Source organism: Prionailurus viverrinus, chromosome A1, assembly GCF_022837055.1.
Source record: "Prionailurus viverrinus isolate Anna chromosome A1, UM_Priviv_1.0, whole genome shotgun sequence".
Lineage (NCBI taxonomy): Eukaryota > Metazoa > Chordata > Mammalia > Carnivora > Felidae > Prionailurus > Prionailurus viverrinus.
Genome location: NC_062561.1, coordinates 53,621,131 through 53,637,129, shown reverse-complemented (window position 1 = coordinate 53,637,129; position 15,999 = coordinate 53,621,131). Strand labels below are relative to the sequence as shown.

Below are 15,999 nucleotides of genomic sequence, written 5' to 3'. Positions count from 1 at the left end.
TTCTCAAGGTTCTACTGAGACTGTAGAATCGGCTTCCAAGCTCACTCACATGTGGTTATTGGCAAGAGACTCAGTTGTCTGGCTGTTGGCTAGAGCTCTCATTTCATTGCCACATGGTGCTTTCCATAAGGCTACTTGAGTGTCCTTGGAACATGGCAGCTGATTTCTCTAGAAGTGAATCCAGAAAGAGCGCATTCTTCTGCTGTTCTGTTTAGTTAAGCACCTAAATTGAGCCCTCTCTCAAAGGGTGGGGAATCAGGCTGTACCTTCTGAAGAGAAGAGTGAAGAATTTGAAGACATACTTATCACAGCAATGTAGACTAGGAAGTCTTACGTATATGATAAATGCTATATACTATTTTCTTAATAGAGTAGTTGTCAATTCTGACACTGTATTAGACTTAACCTGCAGCCTTTATGAAACATTGAAGCAAAACATAGATGGTTGTATTAGGCCTGTTGATTGACTTGCATTCAGGTTTTTCCATAGGTGTTTCTATTGTACAACCAAAGCTGTTCACTGTCTTTTTTTAAGATGTACTTTTTGATTCAGTGACATAGGTTATCGCTATACTTTTGTAGAACTGTTACAGAATAGAGCTAAATACAGTATGTACAGTTCATAGCACAAACTAGATTAGTAGATATTAATGCTTGGCTATTGCTAGTATTTTATTGTTATTCACCCTGACTTGTAAAATGGTCATTAATTAAATAGGTAACAATCTTAGCTTAGTTGAAAAAGAGTTATCTGACTTTGATGGCCCAGGCATCAAAAACTTTCTCCCCTCACTCTGTTCCTCCTTCACTTGTCCCCGCTACCTGCTCCCCCCACTCAAAAAAAAAAAAAAAGAAAAAGAAAAAGAAAAAAACAACCAATAACCATAATTATTTGTTTATACTTTCACATATTTGTTATTCAAACATAAGCCAATCCAAATATATAATTTCTTCTCTTTTTCCCACACAAATGGTAATATACATGGTTTTCTCTACCTTTTTAAACTTGCCTCTTAAATTTAACAAATTCATAGGGAACATTTCTGTAGTAGGAAAACTTCTTCATTCTTTTTTGCATTTTTTTGGTGTATCCCATTCCTTGTGTAGATTGACTATACTATAATTGCTTTTTCCAGTCCTCTGTAAATGGACATTTGCATTTTTATTTTCAATCAGTGTGACAGTGAATGACTTGTACATGTGTCATTTTGAGTATGTAAGTATGTCTGTGAGGCAACTTCAGAGAAGTAGAACTGCTGTCCGTTGTACTTGTGATTGTAAGCTGCCATACCTTAGGGGCTACTGCTTTCCTCACAGCAGCCACGGTGTTTGAGAAAAACTGCTTGTATGCTCATAGTCTTATCTCCAGAATATATTTTCATATTTTTTAGATTTTTGCCAATTTTATAACCAAAAAATAGTATTTCAGTATAGCTTAAGTTTGAATTTATCTTATGGATGAGGGTGTATTTTTACTCATATTCAGACTGACTTTTCTTTTTCTGTTCAGCATCTATTTGTATTCTTTGTCTTTTTTCTTTTATGGTTTTGGTCTTACTAATTGATAGAAACTCTGCATATTAGGAGAATTCACCTTTTGCAAAAAACAATTTGAGCTTTTTTTTGTCTTTTGACTCTTCATTCTGAAGTTTTGCCTTTTTTTTGTACAATCAAATTACTCTTGTGATAACTTGCCGTAACTCAAAAAGTCTTCATTATTCCAGAGTTCCAAAGTAACTGTTTTATTTTTTTCTGGATACTTTAATGCCCTTTATAAAAGCTAAAGTTTCTGTTGTTAATGTACTATGTAGTGGGTTTTCAGGTTTTATTTTAGTGTCCTCTCTGTCTGGATTTTCTTAGCTAATTTAGTTATTGGGATGGAGGGGAAGCCTTTTTGGATTTTTATTGGTGCCACACTAATACTACGTTTTTGGTGTTTTGATACTGTTTTTACTTTGTTAAAACTTCTCTTTTAAATAATAGTAAAGCCTGCTGAGTTTTTAATACATATGTTAGTATATATGTGGAAGGATACTGAGTAATGGCCACATATATCATGTAAAATACATTACTATAAGAGAGAACTTCGATTTCTTCATTGCTTTATGGGCGAGGTGCTTTTTACATATATTAACTCACTTAACTACCGTACTGAGTCAGTTTTATAACTGGAGTTTTTAGAATGTGTAATTGCTTATGGCTAAATTTCCTTCAACATTGTTTTTTTCTTCAGCTGTGATGCAGATCCATCAGCCCTAGCAAAATATGTTCTCGCTTTGGTAAAGAAAGATAAAAGTGAAAAAGAGTTAAAGGCATTATGTATTGATCAACTGGATGTATTTCTTCAAAAAGGTAAAAAAAAAAATCTTTGGTTTAAAAATACTAGTTTATTTCAATAAATCATTTAAAGGAAGATTTTCCACAATATGAAAGAAACTCAGAGAACAGGCTCTAATTGTCATAAACAGTATATTACTGATGTTAGCCATATATGGAAGCTTTTTTTCCCTTAACATCTGTATTCTCTTTTTTAAAGCATGCTGATACTTTTCCTTAAAAGATTAAATGACTGAATCCTTGTTTATTTAAAAATAGTACTGCTTAAGAAACTGCTTTGAATGTTGTCTAGATAGTGCTTCTAACTTTTTTCATGTTGCCACCATCTAGATAATGATGATATTTATGTTTGGCACACAGGGCACGGGGTACATGGAGACAAGTCATGGATGGAAGCAACTGGCCTGAAAGCCCTGGCCATCCTAGTCCCTCTACCCTGAAATTGAATGGATTAGTATTACCATAGGATTTGTGCCATGGCACACTGGTTGGAAAGCTCTTGGTGTTATAGTGTTCTAGATTTATAAAAGTCAGTGTATATTTCATCATATTGAACTCTGATGTGTAGAGGGGAAGAATTGATGTCTTAGCAAATCTCTTTAATCTGTGGGGTTTTTTTGGTTTTATTTGTAGAGACACAGATATTTGTGGAAAAACTTTTTGATGCTGTGAATACAAAGAGTTATCTACCTCCTCCAGAGCAGCCATCATCAGGAAGCTTAAAGGTAGAATTTTTTCAGCACCAAGAAAAAGATATAAAAAAAGAAGAGGTAAGAATTTGTGTTAAACCTTGGATGTTCTTTAAAAGCATATAAGGAGGGGCACCTGGGTGGCTCAGTCAGTTAAGCGTCTGACTTCAGCTCAGGTCACGATCTCACGGTCTGTGAGTTCGAGCCCCGTGTCGGGCTCTGGGCTGATAGCTCAGAGCCTGGGGCCTGCTTCCGATTCTGTGTCTCCCTCTCTCTCTGCCCCTCCCCCGTTCATGCTCTGTCTCTCTCTGTCTCAAAAATAAATAAACATTAAAAAAAAAAAATTTAAAGCATATAAGGAATTAGGGGTGCCTGGGTGGCTTAGTTGGTTAAATGTCCGACTTCGACTCAGGTCATTACCTTACGGTTCATGAACAAGTTTGAACCTTTCATCGGGTTCTGTGCTGACTGCTCAGAGCCTGGAGCCAACTTTAGATTCTTTGTCTCCCTGTCTCTCTCTCTCTCTGCTCCTCCCCCCACTCATGGTCTGTCTGTCTGTCTGTCTGTCTCTCTCTCAAAAATAAACATTAAAAAAATTTTTTTAAACATACATGGAATAATTAAACTGAATTTTACTTTTTGTATTTGTATTGAGATTTCTCAAGAACATCCCTTGGAGCAGTCATAGGATTTAGCCTGTTGTCATACTCACGGCTGTGATTTCTTACAGCAGAATCAGCATAGGGAAAAGGAAAAACTGGGTGTTGCAAAGTCTGGGGGAAAATAGGCACAAGCTTCCATAGGCTTCTTCCAGTGGAATCACAGAAGATCTTAACAAGTAGTTCAACACATGTGAACCAGGGAAGCTCTTAGCGACTCAGTGCCCAGGGTTTCAATTTAGGGCTGGTCACACATGAACCTTCGGCCTAATATGTACCAACATTTCAAACTCCCAGAGGAGAGCATGTGTGCAGCCTAAAACCATATTGTTTACACAAACAATTCAGGCATATAGTGAGCTATTATTGTCAGGGAATGATGGGAATCCTTCAGAAATCAAAGTTCACAGATGCAAGCCAAGAGCTTACCTTACAAGAAGCAGGCCTTTCTGAGGCTAACAGTCTCAGGTTTACTTTTAACTCTTTTATGCATAGTATCTTACCCTATGGACTCGCATTAAAAAAGGCTTTTAAGCAGTGTTTCTTGAAGTTTGGCCTAGTGATAGGATTTCCATTTTTCATCCAACATAGAACACTTTTGACAGTGAGAGGCTCCTCCCAGAGGGATATTGGAACAACTGGCATAAATGGACACAGTTATATTATCCTGTAGACTGCCTGCATCAGAATATCTTAGACTTCTTGTTAAAAATGGAAAACCTTGAGCCCTGTCATATTTACAGAAGCCACATGTTCAATATTTCCTCTATTTGTTTATCCTCTAAATCCTGTTTTTCCTGGTAACACCTGTTAATGTCCTATGCAACCTGTGTTCTAGACAGTACAGCATGGAAAATTCTGGCCTCAGAAAAGTAGCATTGGTAAAGGGAATATTTTCCAGGGGTGCTTTCTATTAATAATGTAATATGAATGGAGGCCCCTTGTAGAAAGGAGGAATGTATAGCTGCTGTACTGCTATGAGAAACTTGAAGAACTGTTTCACCTTGTTTATTGTTTTTTCATATGTCTTTCTTTCTGACTTGGTTAGTTTTTTGTTTATTTTTGAAAAAAAAATGTTTTTAAATTGTTTTAAATGTTTATTTACTTTTGAGAGAGAGAGAGAGCGCGCACATGCACACACAAGTGGGGGAGGGACAGAAAGAGATAAGGAATCCGAAGTAGGCTCCAGGCTCTGAGCTGTCAGCACAGAGCCCAATGCGGGGTTCAAACTCAGGAACTGTGAGATCATGATCTGAGCAGAAGTCGGACGCTTAACCAAATGAGTCACCTAGCTGCCCTTTGACTTGGTTAGTTCTAATGCATTCTCCTATATTTATTAATGTGTTTGGTGCCAGACCAAATTCATGAAACCAAAACATGAATGTATGTTGGAATTTTGAAAGAAGGAATAAAAGTGGCTTTAGACTAATAATGTTAAAATGAGAACACTTGTCTAAATGTTTTTTCACAGCTGTTACTAAGATAAACATTTTTGAGTCTTGTTTGAATTTACTTTAACTTTCAACAAGCCTTTTTTCTATTGTTAAATGAAATGATTGTACTTCGAAATATATATTTTTAATGCTTTTAGAAGAAAACGCTTTTCTGTTTTAATATCAGTTAAGTCACTGAAATAGTAATATGGCAAGGAATAACTTGCTAAACTTAGCAAATTTTTCTTTGTATATCAGATCACAAAGGAGGAAGAGCGAGAGAAGAAGTTTTCCAGAAGGCTAAATCATAGTCCTCCCCAGTCAAGTTCCCGATACAGAGAAAATAGGTGATCGATTTATTGAACCATGTTCACTGTTCATACATTGGATATCTTTTATATGAATGCTTAGACTGATTATCTTTTGTTTAGGGGCAAGTAGTGTGTACGTTTCTATTGGTCTAGGACAGTGCAACTCAGTCCTTTCTTACCAAGAGTATTTGTGTCAGATTTGTAGGTTCTGGAAGTGATGTTTAGAAAAGTGCTTGGCATGCATTAATTATTGCTATTGTTTTTATTTCCATCTTCAAATTCCAGTGAAATCTTAGTGTGAGAACGTTTTTTGCATGAATTTTTCCCTTTAGTGTAAATAAATTATTTTTCCCCACTAAGGCTTCAAAAGCATTTAGAGGCCAATTATATGTGATACATGCCTGTAAGTATGAGTTATATGTACAAGATTGTATGTTCTATACGACAGGATGTACAGATGCTAAATGTAAAAATGTCTTTGTGTATAAGACAAAGGACTGAGTTATTTGGGAGGTTTTTTTTCCTTTAAAAGGTTTTAGAGTTCTTGAGCAGATCATGTTCAGTTTTTTCAGTTTGAGTTTCCTATATTTGCGGTGGGTTAAAGAATCATAACATTATAAGAATTAAATAATACTTTCGCATTTAATGATTCTTTTCCTGTATCCACTTAAAAATTATTTTCCTAAAAGTGATCATTTATTTCTTTAGAAGTCGTGATGAGAGGAAAAAAGATGATCGTTCTCGCAAAAGAGATTATGATCGAAACCCTCCTCGAAGAGATTCATACAGAGATCGGTACAATAGAAGACGAGGCCGAAGTCGCAGTTACAGCAGGAGTCGGAGTCGAAGTTGGAGTAAAGAGAGACTTCGTGACAGGGATAGGGATAGAAGTAGGACTAGAAGCAGAAGCAGAACACGAAGCCGGGGTAAATAATTCATATATATGTATATTCTGATTAGCATTCTTCTATTGTGAAAAAACTGTATTCGAGGGTTTTAAAAACAGTTTTAATTTTTGTTAGTGTTGTCTTCATTTTTTCCATTTTGATGTATTTTGTGGTCCAAGTGAATGCTTTTTTAAAAATTTCTTCTAAAATTTTTATTTCATGCACATTTTAACCACAGTGAATCACTACTGCATGCCTTTCAGAATGACTGAAGGTGAAAAGGCTGACTCTATCTAGTATTAGTAAGGATGGAGATAAACTGAACTCTTTGGAACATACTTTTATAGTATCTTAAAAATTAAATCTATACATACTGAATGACCCAGCTATCCTAACGCCTGAGTATTTATGTAAGAGAAACAGAAGTGTATTTCTACGGAGACTGTACATGAGTGATCATGGTACGTTCATTTGCAGTAGCCAAACACTAGAAACAACTCGGATGTCATGTGAATGGATAAACTGATGCATCCGTACAGTGGATGAAAAGAACAGAACTTTGGATAATGTGTGTGACACAAGGATGGATCTCAAAATAATACTGCTGAGTGAAAGAAGCTAGACGAGAAAGAATATATTTATATATAAAATTTTAGAAAATGCAAATTAATCTATGGTGATAGGAAACAAATCCGTGGTCACCAGGCATGGAGTAAAGGACAGATGACTTATTAAGGAGCAAAGGGTACTTTTGGGGGTGATGATTATGTATTAGTGTGTATATTATTTTGGTTACGGTGTTTGGTTTCACATGTGTATACATAGATACAATTCATTAAATTGTATAAATGTATTCAGTTTATACCTTAAAATTAAGAAAACAATTAAATTTCTCATTTCAGATGTGTGTATTTGCAAGAGCATGTCATTTCCAACATGTATAATTTTTCTTCCAGTGTGTGTTATTGAAAGGAAGAAACCATAGGAGATAAAAACAACTAAAACACCTTCAAATAGAACATCTTTACTCAAGCTTAGATTTTTTGCTACTCTTTCAGCCTATATTGTACAGTCACCTTTAGTTATTGGGAAACAATATTTATTTCTGTTATACCAAGTCAGCGTATAAGCTTTATACTTCTCTGTTACTTTTTTCTTAGTGTTTTCCTCCTCTGTGATCTAGGTGTACTAGGCCTTTCCACATATCGCTTTATGTAACTAGTCTCCTTAATCCTTTTCTCTTTCCTTGGGACCATAGACAGCCTAGGTAATGTTTTTGTTCATGTTTAATATGAACTTTTTTTCCTTCCTCTTCGCTCATCCATTTCTATCTTCAATAAATATTATTAATAATGTATGGTATTTATTAAAAAGGCATGCTAGGAACTTTAGGTAGATGACAAATGTTCATCACAGAAAAAATAACCATATTTTAGTTGTATGTTTTGTGGGCTGAAGTTATGCATTCTAAGATTGTAGTGAAGAAAATCTCTTTTTTTCTGTAAACAGAAAAAATGTTCATTAAGTATAGCAACATGATATGTAATTTTATAGTATAGGTCATATTGAAAAGAAACCGCTGATCTTGGAACATTGTATATTCATTTAGTAGTTTTCAAAAGAAAAGGAGGACTGTGTAAAATATGAACATTTTTTTCTGTTCAGCAAAATTACCACTGTTTTGTAGATCTGGGACTTCTTTTTAATAGAGTATAATTTTATAAGTCATTTATATTTTGTTGCAGAAAGGGATCTAGTAAAACCTAAATACGACCTGGATAGAACAGATCCACTAGAAAACAATTATACTCCAGTCTCTTCGGTACCCAATATATCATCTGGTCACTACCCTGTACCTACGTTGAGCAGCACTATTACAGTAATTGCTCCTACTCATCATGGTAATAACACTACCGAAAGTTGGTCTGAATTTCATGAAGACCAAGTGGACCATAACTCATATGTAAGACCACCCATGCCAAAGAAACGGTGTAGAGACTATGATGGTAAGTCTTTCTAATGTTTCATGATGTACTGAGTCAGTATTTCCAGTTGACAGCATTCCATGAGTCTAGATTTTATAGTTACTCAAAGATAATTAATGTATTGGAAATGGTGGTAAATTAGTCTTAGGCACTTCTTGAATTCCTCGTATTATTTAAACCTTCATTAGTCACCACTGACTGTTGTATACCAATTTAAAGATATTGCTTATTTACACATAAATCTTAATATATTTTTGAAGTTTACCAAACAAAAATATTTACTGAGTTATTTGAGAATCTGCTACTGAAACATTCTTGACAAAACTTACTTCTTTAGAAGTAAATAGTTACTGGCATGTAAGCAGAACCTAGACATGTGACTCTCACCTGTATAAGAATTTTATTAATGAAGACTCTTAAAGTTTTACTGTAAAAGTTTTATAATTTGTATTAAGGCTGTAGTTGCAATAGTCTTAAAGTTTTTGGTGAGATTTAAATGAAATATTTCTAGTGACAAAAAGTATATATACTATATAATATGTATATTACGTTATAAAAGTTATATATTATGTCTTGCTAGCTAAGTAGACTTATTTTAATTTGGTGATGTATTTTTTAATGTGTGTGTTAGCTATATTATCTACTTCAAAATTATATTACTGGAAATTAGATCTTATATAGTTAAACTGGCCCAATATTAAAATTTTTTTATTTTTAAAGGTCTTGCCTTTGATAACTTATAGAAAATTTATATATCCAGCACTTAACCATATTTTTAATTATTCTTCCTTACAGAAAAAGGTTTCTGTATGAGAGGAGACATGTGCCCTTTTGACCACGGAAGTGACCCCGTAGTTGTAGAAGATGTGAATCTTCCTGGCATGCTGCCTTTCCCAGCACAGCCTCCAGTTGTTGAAGGACCGCCTCCTCCTGGACTTCCCCCACCTCCACCAATTCTTACACCCCCACCTGTGAATCTGAGACCCCCAGTGCCACCACCAGGCCCATTACCACCCAGCCTTCCACCTGTCACAGGTAAGTAACTACATTTGCTTGCTGGTGCCTAATATCTGTCTCTTCATAGTCTTTACAAAGTTAGTGGTTTGATGCTTGCTTTTGTTAAGAAATATCTAAAGTAATCCTATAGTTGCCTGCTAAAAACTAAGAGCAAGGTACTCTTACTTAGAATATACTCTGACTTCGCAGGCTTTGCCAGACCTATGGTTTACTGTGGTTTGGAGTGGCCCTGACTTAATGCACGTCCCTGATGAATCCCAGCTGCCAGTAGTCCTTTATAGCTTATAAGACAAACCTGTTTTTGGTATACATTAACAGGATATCTTACCTTAGAAAACTAATACAGTTGTAAGAACTTGGGAGTTTGTAGATATTATAATTGTGCTGATAAATGAGAATATCATGTTTGGATATATAGTAACTTATTTTATTTGTTTGCTTTCAGATGATATTTCTTATTCTTTGGTTTTGACAGGACCACCACCTCCACTTCCTCCTTTGCAGCCATCTGGCATGGATGCTCCCCCAAACTCTGCAACCAGTTCTGTTCCTACCGTAGTAACAACTGGCATCCATCACCAGCCTCCTCCTGCTCCACCCTCTCTTTTTACTGCAGGTGCAGTTTTGCCCCTCTTTGTATTCATAATGTAATGAAGTTTTAGAGCAGAGTTTTAGGTAGGAATATAAAAATGTCTAGAGACTGACTAGCTCTATTAGGTTTATTTTTCTCACTAAAATCCTATAGAATAAGATGTAGCTGTAGCGAATGGATGTTAAATGCAAGTCCTCATTTATGATTTGTTTCAAAAACTAAGTTATATTTTGTTTAATAACATTTTCATTTTTATAAAACTAAATTTTCTTTTTGATACATGCAGCATGTTAGCTGTATATTAGAATATGTTGTGTAATGTACTTTTTTTTATTATCAATGTAAAAATATTACCAAGTGGCGTTTTATAATTGTTTTTTAATTACAGTTTTTGTATTACCAGATACATATGACACAGACGGCTACAATCCTGAAGCCCCCAGCATAACAAACACTTCCAGACCTATGTATAGACACAGAGTGCACGCACAGAGGCCTAACTTGATAGGACTGACATCAGGGGATATGGATTTGCCACCCAGAGGTACCCCGGTTAATCTTCTCTTCTTATCATTTTCATATCATGAATGGCAAGACATTTGTAAAGAATGTGGTCTTGCATTTATTGGGGTTGAGAAAGGGATGGTGATTAAGTTTATTCCTCTGATGCTTTGGTCTCTCTTAAGAGAAAAGGTAGTGTGTGATTCTCTATTTCTGTTACTGGTGCCACTTTATTCTGCCACCTAAGGGGAAAGGAATTTCCCAAAAGTACATATTTTCTAAGGTAGCTTTTTGGGGTATTTTCTATCATTTGCAGTCTTAATTGGTTCATTTAAACTCTTGAAAATAATGCTTAATTCCTGAAAATAGATATTTTTTTCATAGATTGGATAATGAAATCAGCTTTACAAACTTGTGGTTGATATGCATTTTACATGTATTGAATTTGTTACATTAAGCAAAAGGAATTATTTTTTAGGAAGTGACTCATTAGCTTCTAAAATTCTCTTAGAGGAGACAGACTATATGATAAGATTTCTAAATGAGAGAAGACGATAAGAGTTTTGATGATAAAGTCAGAAGCTGGGGGGACCTATGTATAGACTGCTGGGAGCAAAACTGCTGTCCTGGGGGTGCAAACTGATAGGAAGGTTCAGAGGAGGGAGAGCACTGGTATTTGTTTGAAAGAGGGAGCGTTTGCTACAGATAGTATTTGACATCAGGGGATGAGGGATTGTTAGACATAATGGAAAATATTATGTAGGCCAATACTTATAGATCTTTTTCCTTAATTCAACTAATTTTTAAATCCCATTTTCTTTCTAGTCTTGCCTTGCTGTCTTTTTTTTCTAGTCAAAAAAAAAGTCATGCCTCATTAATCACAAATAAAATAACCCAACTTGTTAATTAACAGTCAATACCTAATGTGGTTTAGTAAGCTTGTGATTACTATACTTGGCATTTTTTTATTTGTTTGTTGAAACTATCGGATTCTGAGCATCTAACTTCAGTGTTCAAAGCACTTTTTATAATAGAGATATGAGGAACATTATAATTTATATCCAGTTTAATTTATATCGTCTTTGACATCAGAGGAAAGCATTTCATGTGGATGCCACCTTTCCCTTCATACCTTTTAAATTCTCATTGAGGAATTCTTAATAGCTATCATTAACAACAACTAGAGAAGAAAAGATTTAACAGTTTTATGTAAGGGACATAAGATTTCTCATAAATGAAAGTTATAAGCCACTTAAGATTGTGGCTCTTTATCCCTCAAATCTCTTACTTGACTAGTTCAGAGAAAACCCTTTTTTTCTTTGGTCACTACTTAGCACGTATTTTCTTTTCATCATGCCAATCAATACTTCTTGCTCTTACTGGAACCTCCCACGTGAAGTCATCTCTTACCTTGCTGCTTTGGAATGGCATAAATATATGCTACTACAGATCAGTCTTTACTAGACCCATTCCAATGCCAGGCAAACTTTTTTGTTGGTTATTAAGGAAAGGAAGAAGGACCACACTCCCTGCAAACAATCTTGCAACAATGTAGAAGTTGCACTGAGGGTAGTTTCAGCTCCACATGCTTGTAGTTACAAGTTACAGGAAGTGGCCCTGTTGAGAGAGAAATGTCTAGTATATATGGTTAGAAATTTAAATGCCTTTTCCTATAGAATCATTGTACATAGTGATTATTTTTGTACTGTTCTTCAGATACACCCCGTACTATTTTGTGACCTGGTTTAGGAATATATTTTCCAGTAATAACATTGTTTCTCGGTACCACAGAACTGATTTAGCAGCCCACTTAAATTGAGTAGTATTTATACTAATATATTCTCAACTCTTGTCATTCTTTCTCCCCCTAAGAAGTTTTCATCTTTTGCCTATTTGGTTTGAAATTTATTGTCCTGGATGCATAATTAAAAGTTTTTAATATTGTTTATTATATAATACTGTATGTACATTTCTTATAGTCTGTAGATGGCCTTAATTTAAATTTGTCACAGACTATTATGTGATAATTATATCATTATGTTTCATACTTTAAACTTATGAGGAATTCTCATTATTAAACAAATGAAAAAATATAGGCGCATTGATGCCTTAGAATTCCTAGTATAAAAGTGACCGAGGGGCTCTGAGAATTGTTCTTTTCAGATTTCTAAGGAGGTAGAGAATTTGATGGATGTTCCCTTCACTGGATATATATAGAAATAAGGGCTGAATGGTTTTTCATTTGCTGTCAGCAAAAAAAAACCAATTCATTAAAAGGATATTGGGGGAAAAACTCAGTACATATAACTAATAGACACGTTTGCTAATTATATACCAAGAAGAATTTGCTTTTGTTTTTTTAACAGTCTTAAATAAATAACAATGAAAGAGAATCTGATAGAGAACATAGATGAATTGGAACAAACACATCACAGTGACTGGGGGGAAAACTTACTACTGTCTCTCTTAGTGAACCTTCAAGTAAAGAACATAATAAAGTAAAAAAGGATATTTGATAGCTCAAAGACTTCAAAAAACCTACTGATCCAGGCTTGGGAGACAGGAGTAAGGTCAAAAATCCTGTTGCAGAGTCCTGCAAATCAAGAGAAGATAGGAGGAGAAGGTGATCAACAGCATTTAATACTCTTGAGAGGTCAAATAAGAGGATTAGGATTTATTTATAAGCTTAAGCAACAAGTTAGGACATCAGGGAATTTAGGATAAACAAGTTAAGTTCAGTAATGGAAGCAGCTGCCAATTTCCAGAGGAAATTGGTGGTAGGGAAGCAAGTTAGCAAATGTAGACAGACACCTCTTAGGAAATAGCTGGGTGGGGGGAGGGGGGGGTTGGGAGGGAGGGAGAGAGAGAGAGAGGGAAACACCTGTGTCTGGAGAGGAAGTAGTTTCATGCAGTTTCTTTTAAAAATGGAGTAATTTGGGGGGCCTGGGTGGCTCAGTCGGTTGAACGTCCAACTTCGGCTCAGGTCATGATCTTGCGGTTTGTAAGTTTGAGCCCCATGTTGGGCTCTGTGCTGAAAGCTCAGGGCCTGGAGCCTGCTTTGGATTCTGTGTCTCCCTCTCTCTCTGCTCCTCCCCTGCTCTCACTCTGTCTCTCAAAAATAAATAAAGATTTAAATAAATAAATAAATAAATAAATAAAGATTTAAATAAATAAATAAATAAATATGGAGTAATTTGAGCTTGCTTCAATTTTTTTTTTTAATGTTTTTATTTATTTATGAGAGAGACAGAGACAGAATGCAAGTGGGTTAGGGGCAGAGAGAGAGGGAGACACAGAATCCAAAGCAGGCTTCAGGCTCTGAGCTGTCAGCACACAGCCCAACGCGGGGCTCGAACTCATGAGCTGTGCGATCATGACCTGAGCTGAAGTCGGCCACTCAACCGACTGAGCCACCCAGGCGCCCCGAGTTTGCTTCAGTGTTAATGGGAGGGAAATGTCAGTTTAGAGGAAGAGGCTGAAGAGGGAGGAAAGCAGCAGAGCTGTGGGGCACTGATTTTGCCAGTTCTTTATGTAGAATAAATTTCTGGAAGGAGAATCCAGAAGCAGAAATCCAGTTAGTACAGTAGATTACGTGAAAAGTAATGCAAGTTTGTACTAAGATTGTCTCAGTGAGAAATGAGAGGAAATATATGCAAGATGAATTGAAGGGATATGGGCAGAGTCAGAAATCAATATGATTGGGAGAATGTTAGTTTCATTGATAGTAATGTTTAACAAAGATTTTAAAACATACATTTGATATAAAGATAATTTGTATTTTGTATATACTGTAGTGAATTTTGAGAAACCTGTAGGATTTCCAGAAGATGGCCAAAGAAAACCAACAAATTAAAAATTTAGGACTTATTCTTAGAGCAGAGCTTGTGTGTGGTAGAAAGATTGATACGATCTTCTGTGTGGAGATCATAGTTGTAGCCATCCACGAGAGAGATTGTGCTGAAAAATCCTCAGTTCCTTTGGTTAGCTATTTGTTCAAAAAATACTAAGAATAGGATATATGCAATCAATGTATCCATTATATTTTTCTGTGTGGATTAAGGTTTGCATGTTTTAAGCTTTAGGGTCATTTGGGAATAACAGGTTAAGTGTACTGTGCTTGTCAAATTCCAACAAAGTAAATGTAAAGTGTTGAAAGTAGCAGATATATATAGCTCTTCTGCACTGTATTTCAGTCTTGAATATTTACTTTTTAAAGTCAAGTATACTTTATGTTACTATGTTGGTACTTAAATAGGCAACTCACTTCAGTCGCAACTCTGAGTTACCAGTTCTTAAAGAAAGGTCATTGGATTAATATTAAATTTTGAATCTTTTAGGTTGTGCATTTGATTTCAAAACTATGAACTCAAAGCCTCAAGATAGTTTATTTGTTGTTTATTTGTACATTTACTTATTTATGGTGAGGGTGATGGCAAATGGAAACAGTGATATGGATTTTACCCTCCACACCCCCAAAAAGTAGCTTACAAAGTCATATTTAACTTGACATGTAAGAATTACTGAGTCTTCTTTACTTACGTATGACATGAACTCAAAATAAGTTAAAGTCCCTTAAATTACTATATGTGAACATACATTTAACTATTTCTTCCAAGAATGTATATTTGGACAAAAGCCAGAACTTTGTTTTCACTCTGCATTTAAGGAAATAGCTGTGATAAACAGAAAATATTAATCTGTGCTCTCTTTTCTTTTCAAATAGAAAAGCCTCCTAATAAAAGCAGTATGAGGATAGTAGTGGATTCTGAATCAAGGAAAAGAACCATTGGTTCCGGGGAGCCTGGAGCTCCTACAAAGAAGACCTGGTTTGATAAGTAAGCTGGCAGGGAAAATTGAGGAATTTTATTATGCAGTGATTTTTAGAATACTGGAATATTATTATGACAGTATAGTATTCTCTTTTAAAATGAACGCTCTATAACTTTGTTCTATAGGCGATGCCACACTAGTGTGTACATTGGTTTCCAAAAGTTTTTAAGTTAATTGGCACTTGGGAGGCATTTTCAAATGGAATTGGTGTGGTAGTTGAGGACACAGTTTTTCCTCTTTCTGTCATCCTGCATCTCCCCATAAAACACCCCTTCACTTAGAGATGTCACTGAAAACTACCTATATAAAGGATAGTCGTGAGCCCATTAAGGAAGGAGGTTGGGTCTGGTTTGGGAGGAGGCTTTAGCATGTAGGCCAGTCCTGTTAAGAGCTAGAAAGTGATCTTTTGGGGAGCAGGGGAGGCTGGATAGACACAAATTGTCAGGGAAGGGCTTCAGAGAAAGAGGTAAGGAATCTGAATTTTGGGGTGCGTGTGATGATTCTCTTATGAATATTTGCAAGTTAAAGGAGAGGATCACACTTTCATACTTTAATATCATTTAATAATGGCTAATACCTAGTTCTGGCTCTGCCTGTAATTCTGTGATTTAAGGCAAGCAGGGTAACTTCCCTGGGCCACAGTTTTGTCCTTTATTCAATAGTCAAATTTATGGGCTATAGTTTTGACATTTTTTCTGAGTTGGAAAGTGGTTGAAACAGTCATTTCTTGTTTTTAATCAGTGTTTTAGAATAGGATA

The 15,999-nt window shown here is 35.5% G+C and overlaps 1 protein-coding gene across 20 annotated transcripts in view; it reads left to right on the top strand.

Annotated features, from left to right (window-relative positions):
* RBM26 (RNA binding motif protein 26) overlaps positions 1-15,999 on the top strand; it is an 86,721-nt gene that overhangs the window by 28,739 nt on the left and 41,983 nt on the right. For 12 of the 20 annotated variants that reach the window (XM_047870625.1, XM_047870616.1, XM_047870570.1 and 9 more), the window contains exons 2-10: positions 2,234-2,352; positions 2,971-3,107; positions 5,377-5,465; positions 6,138-6,355; positions 8,062-8,322; positions 9,097-9,336; positions 9,764-9,934; positions 10,299-10,454; positions 15,135-15,246. In XM_047870625.1, the coding sequence (XP_047726581.1) occupies positions 2,234-2,352; positions 2,971-3,107; positions 5,377-5,465; positions 6,138-6,355; positions 8,062-8,322; positions 9,097-9,336; positions 9,764-9,934; positions 10,299-10,454; positions 15,135-15,246 (1,503 nt within the window). The remainder of the gene's footprint in view (positions 1-2,233; positions 2,353-2,970; positions 3,108-5,376; positions 5,466-6,137; positions 6,356-8,061; positions 8,323-9,096; positions 9,337-9,763; positions 9,935-10,298; positions 10,455-15,134; positions 15,247-15,999) is intronic. The other 8 variants (XM_047870656.1, XM_047870648.1, XM_047870608.1 and 5 more) reach the window with 3 other exon arrangements.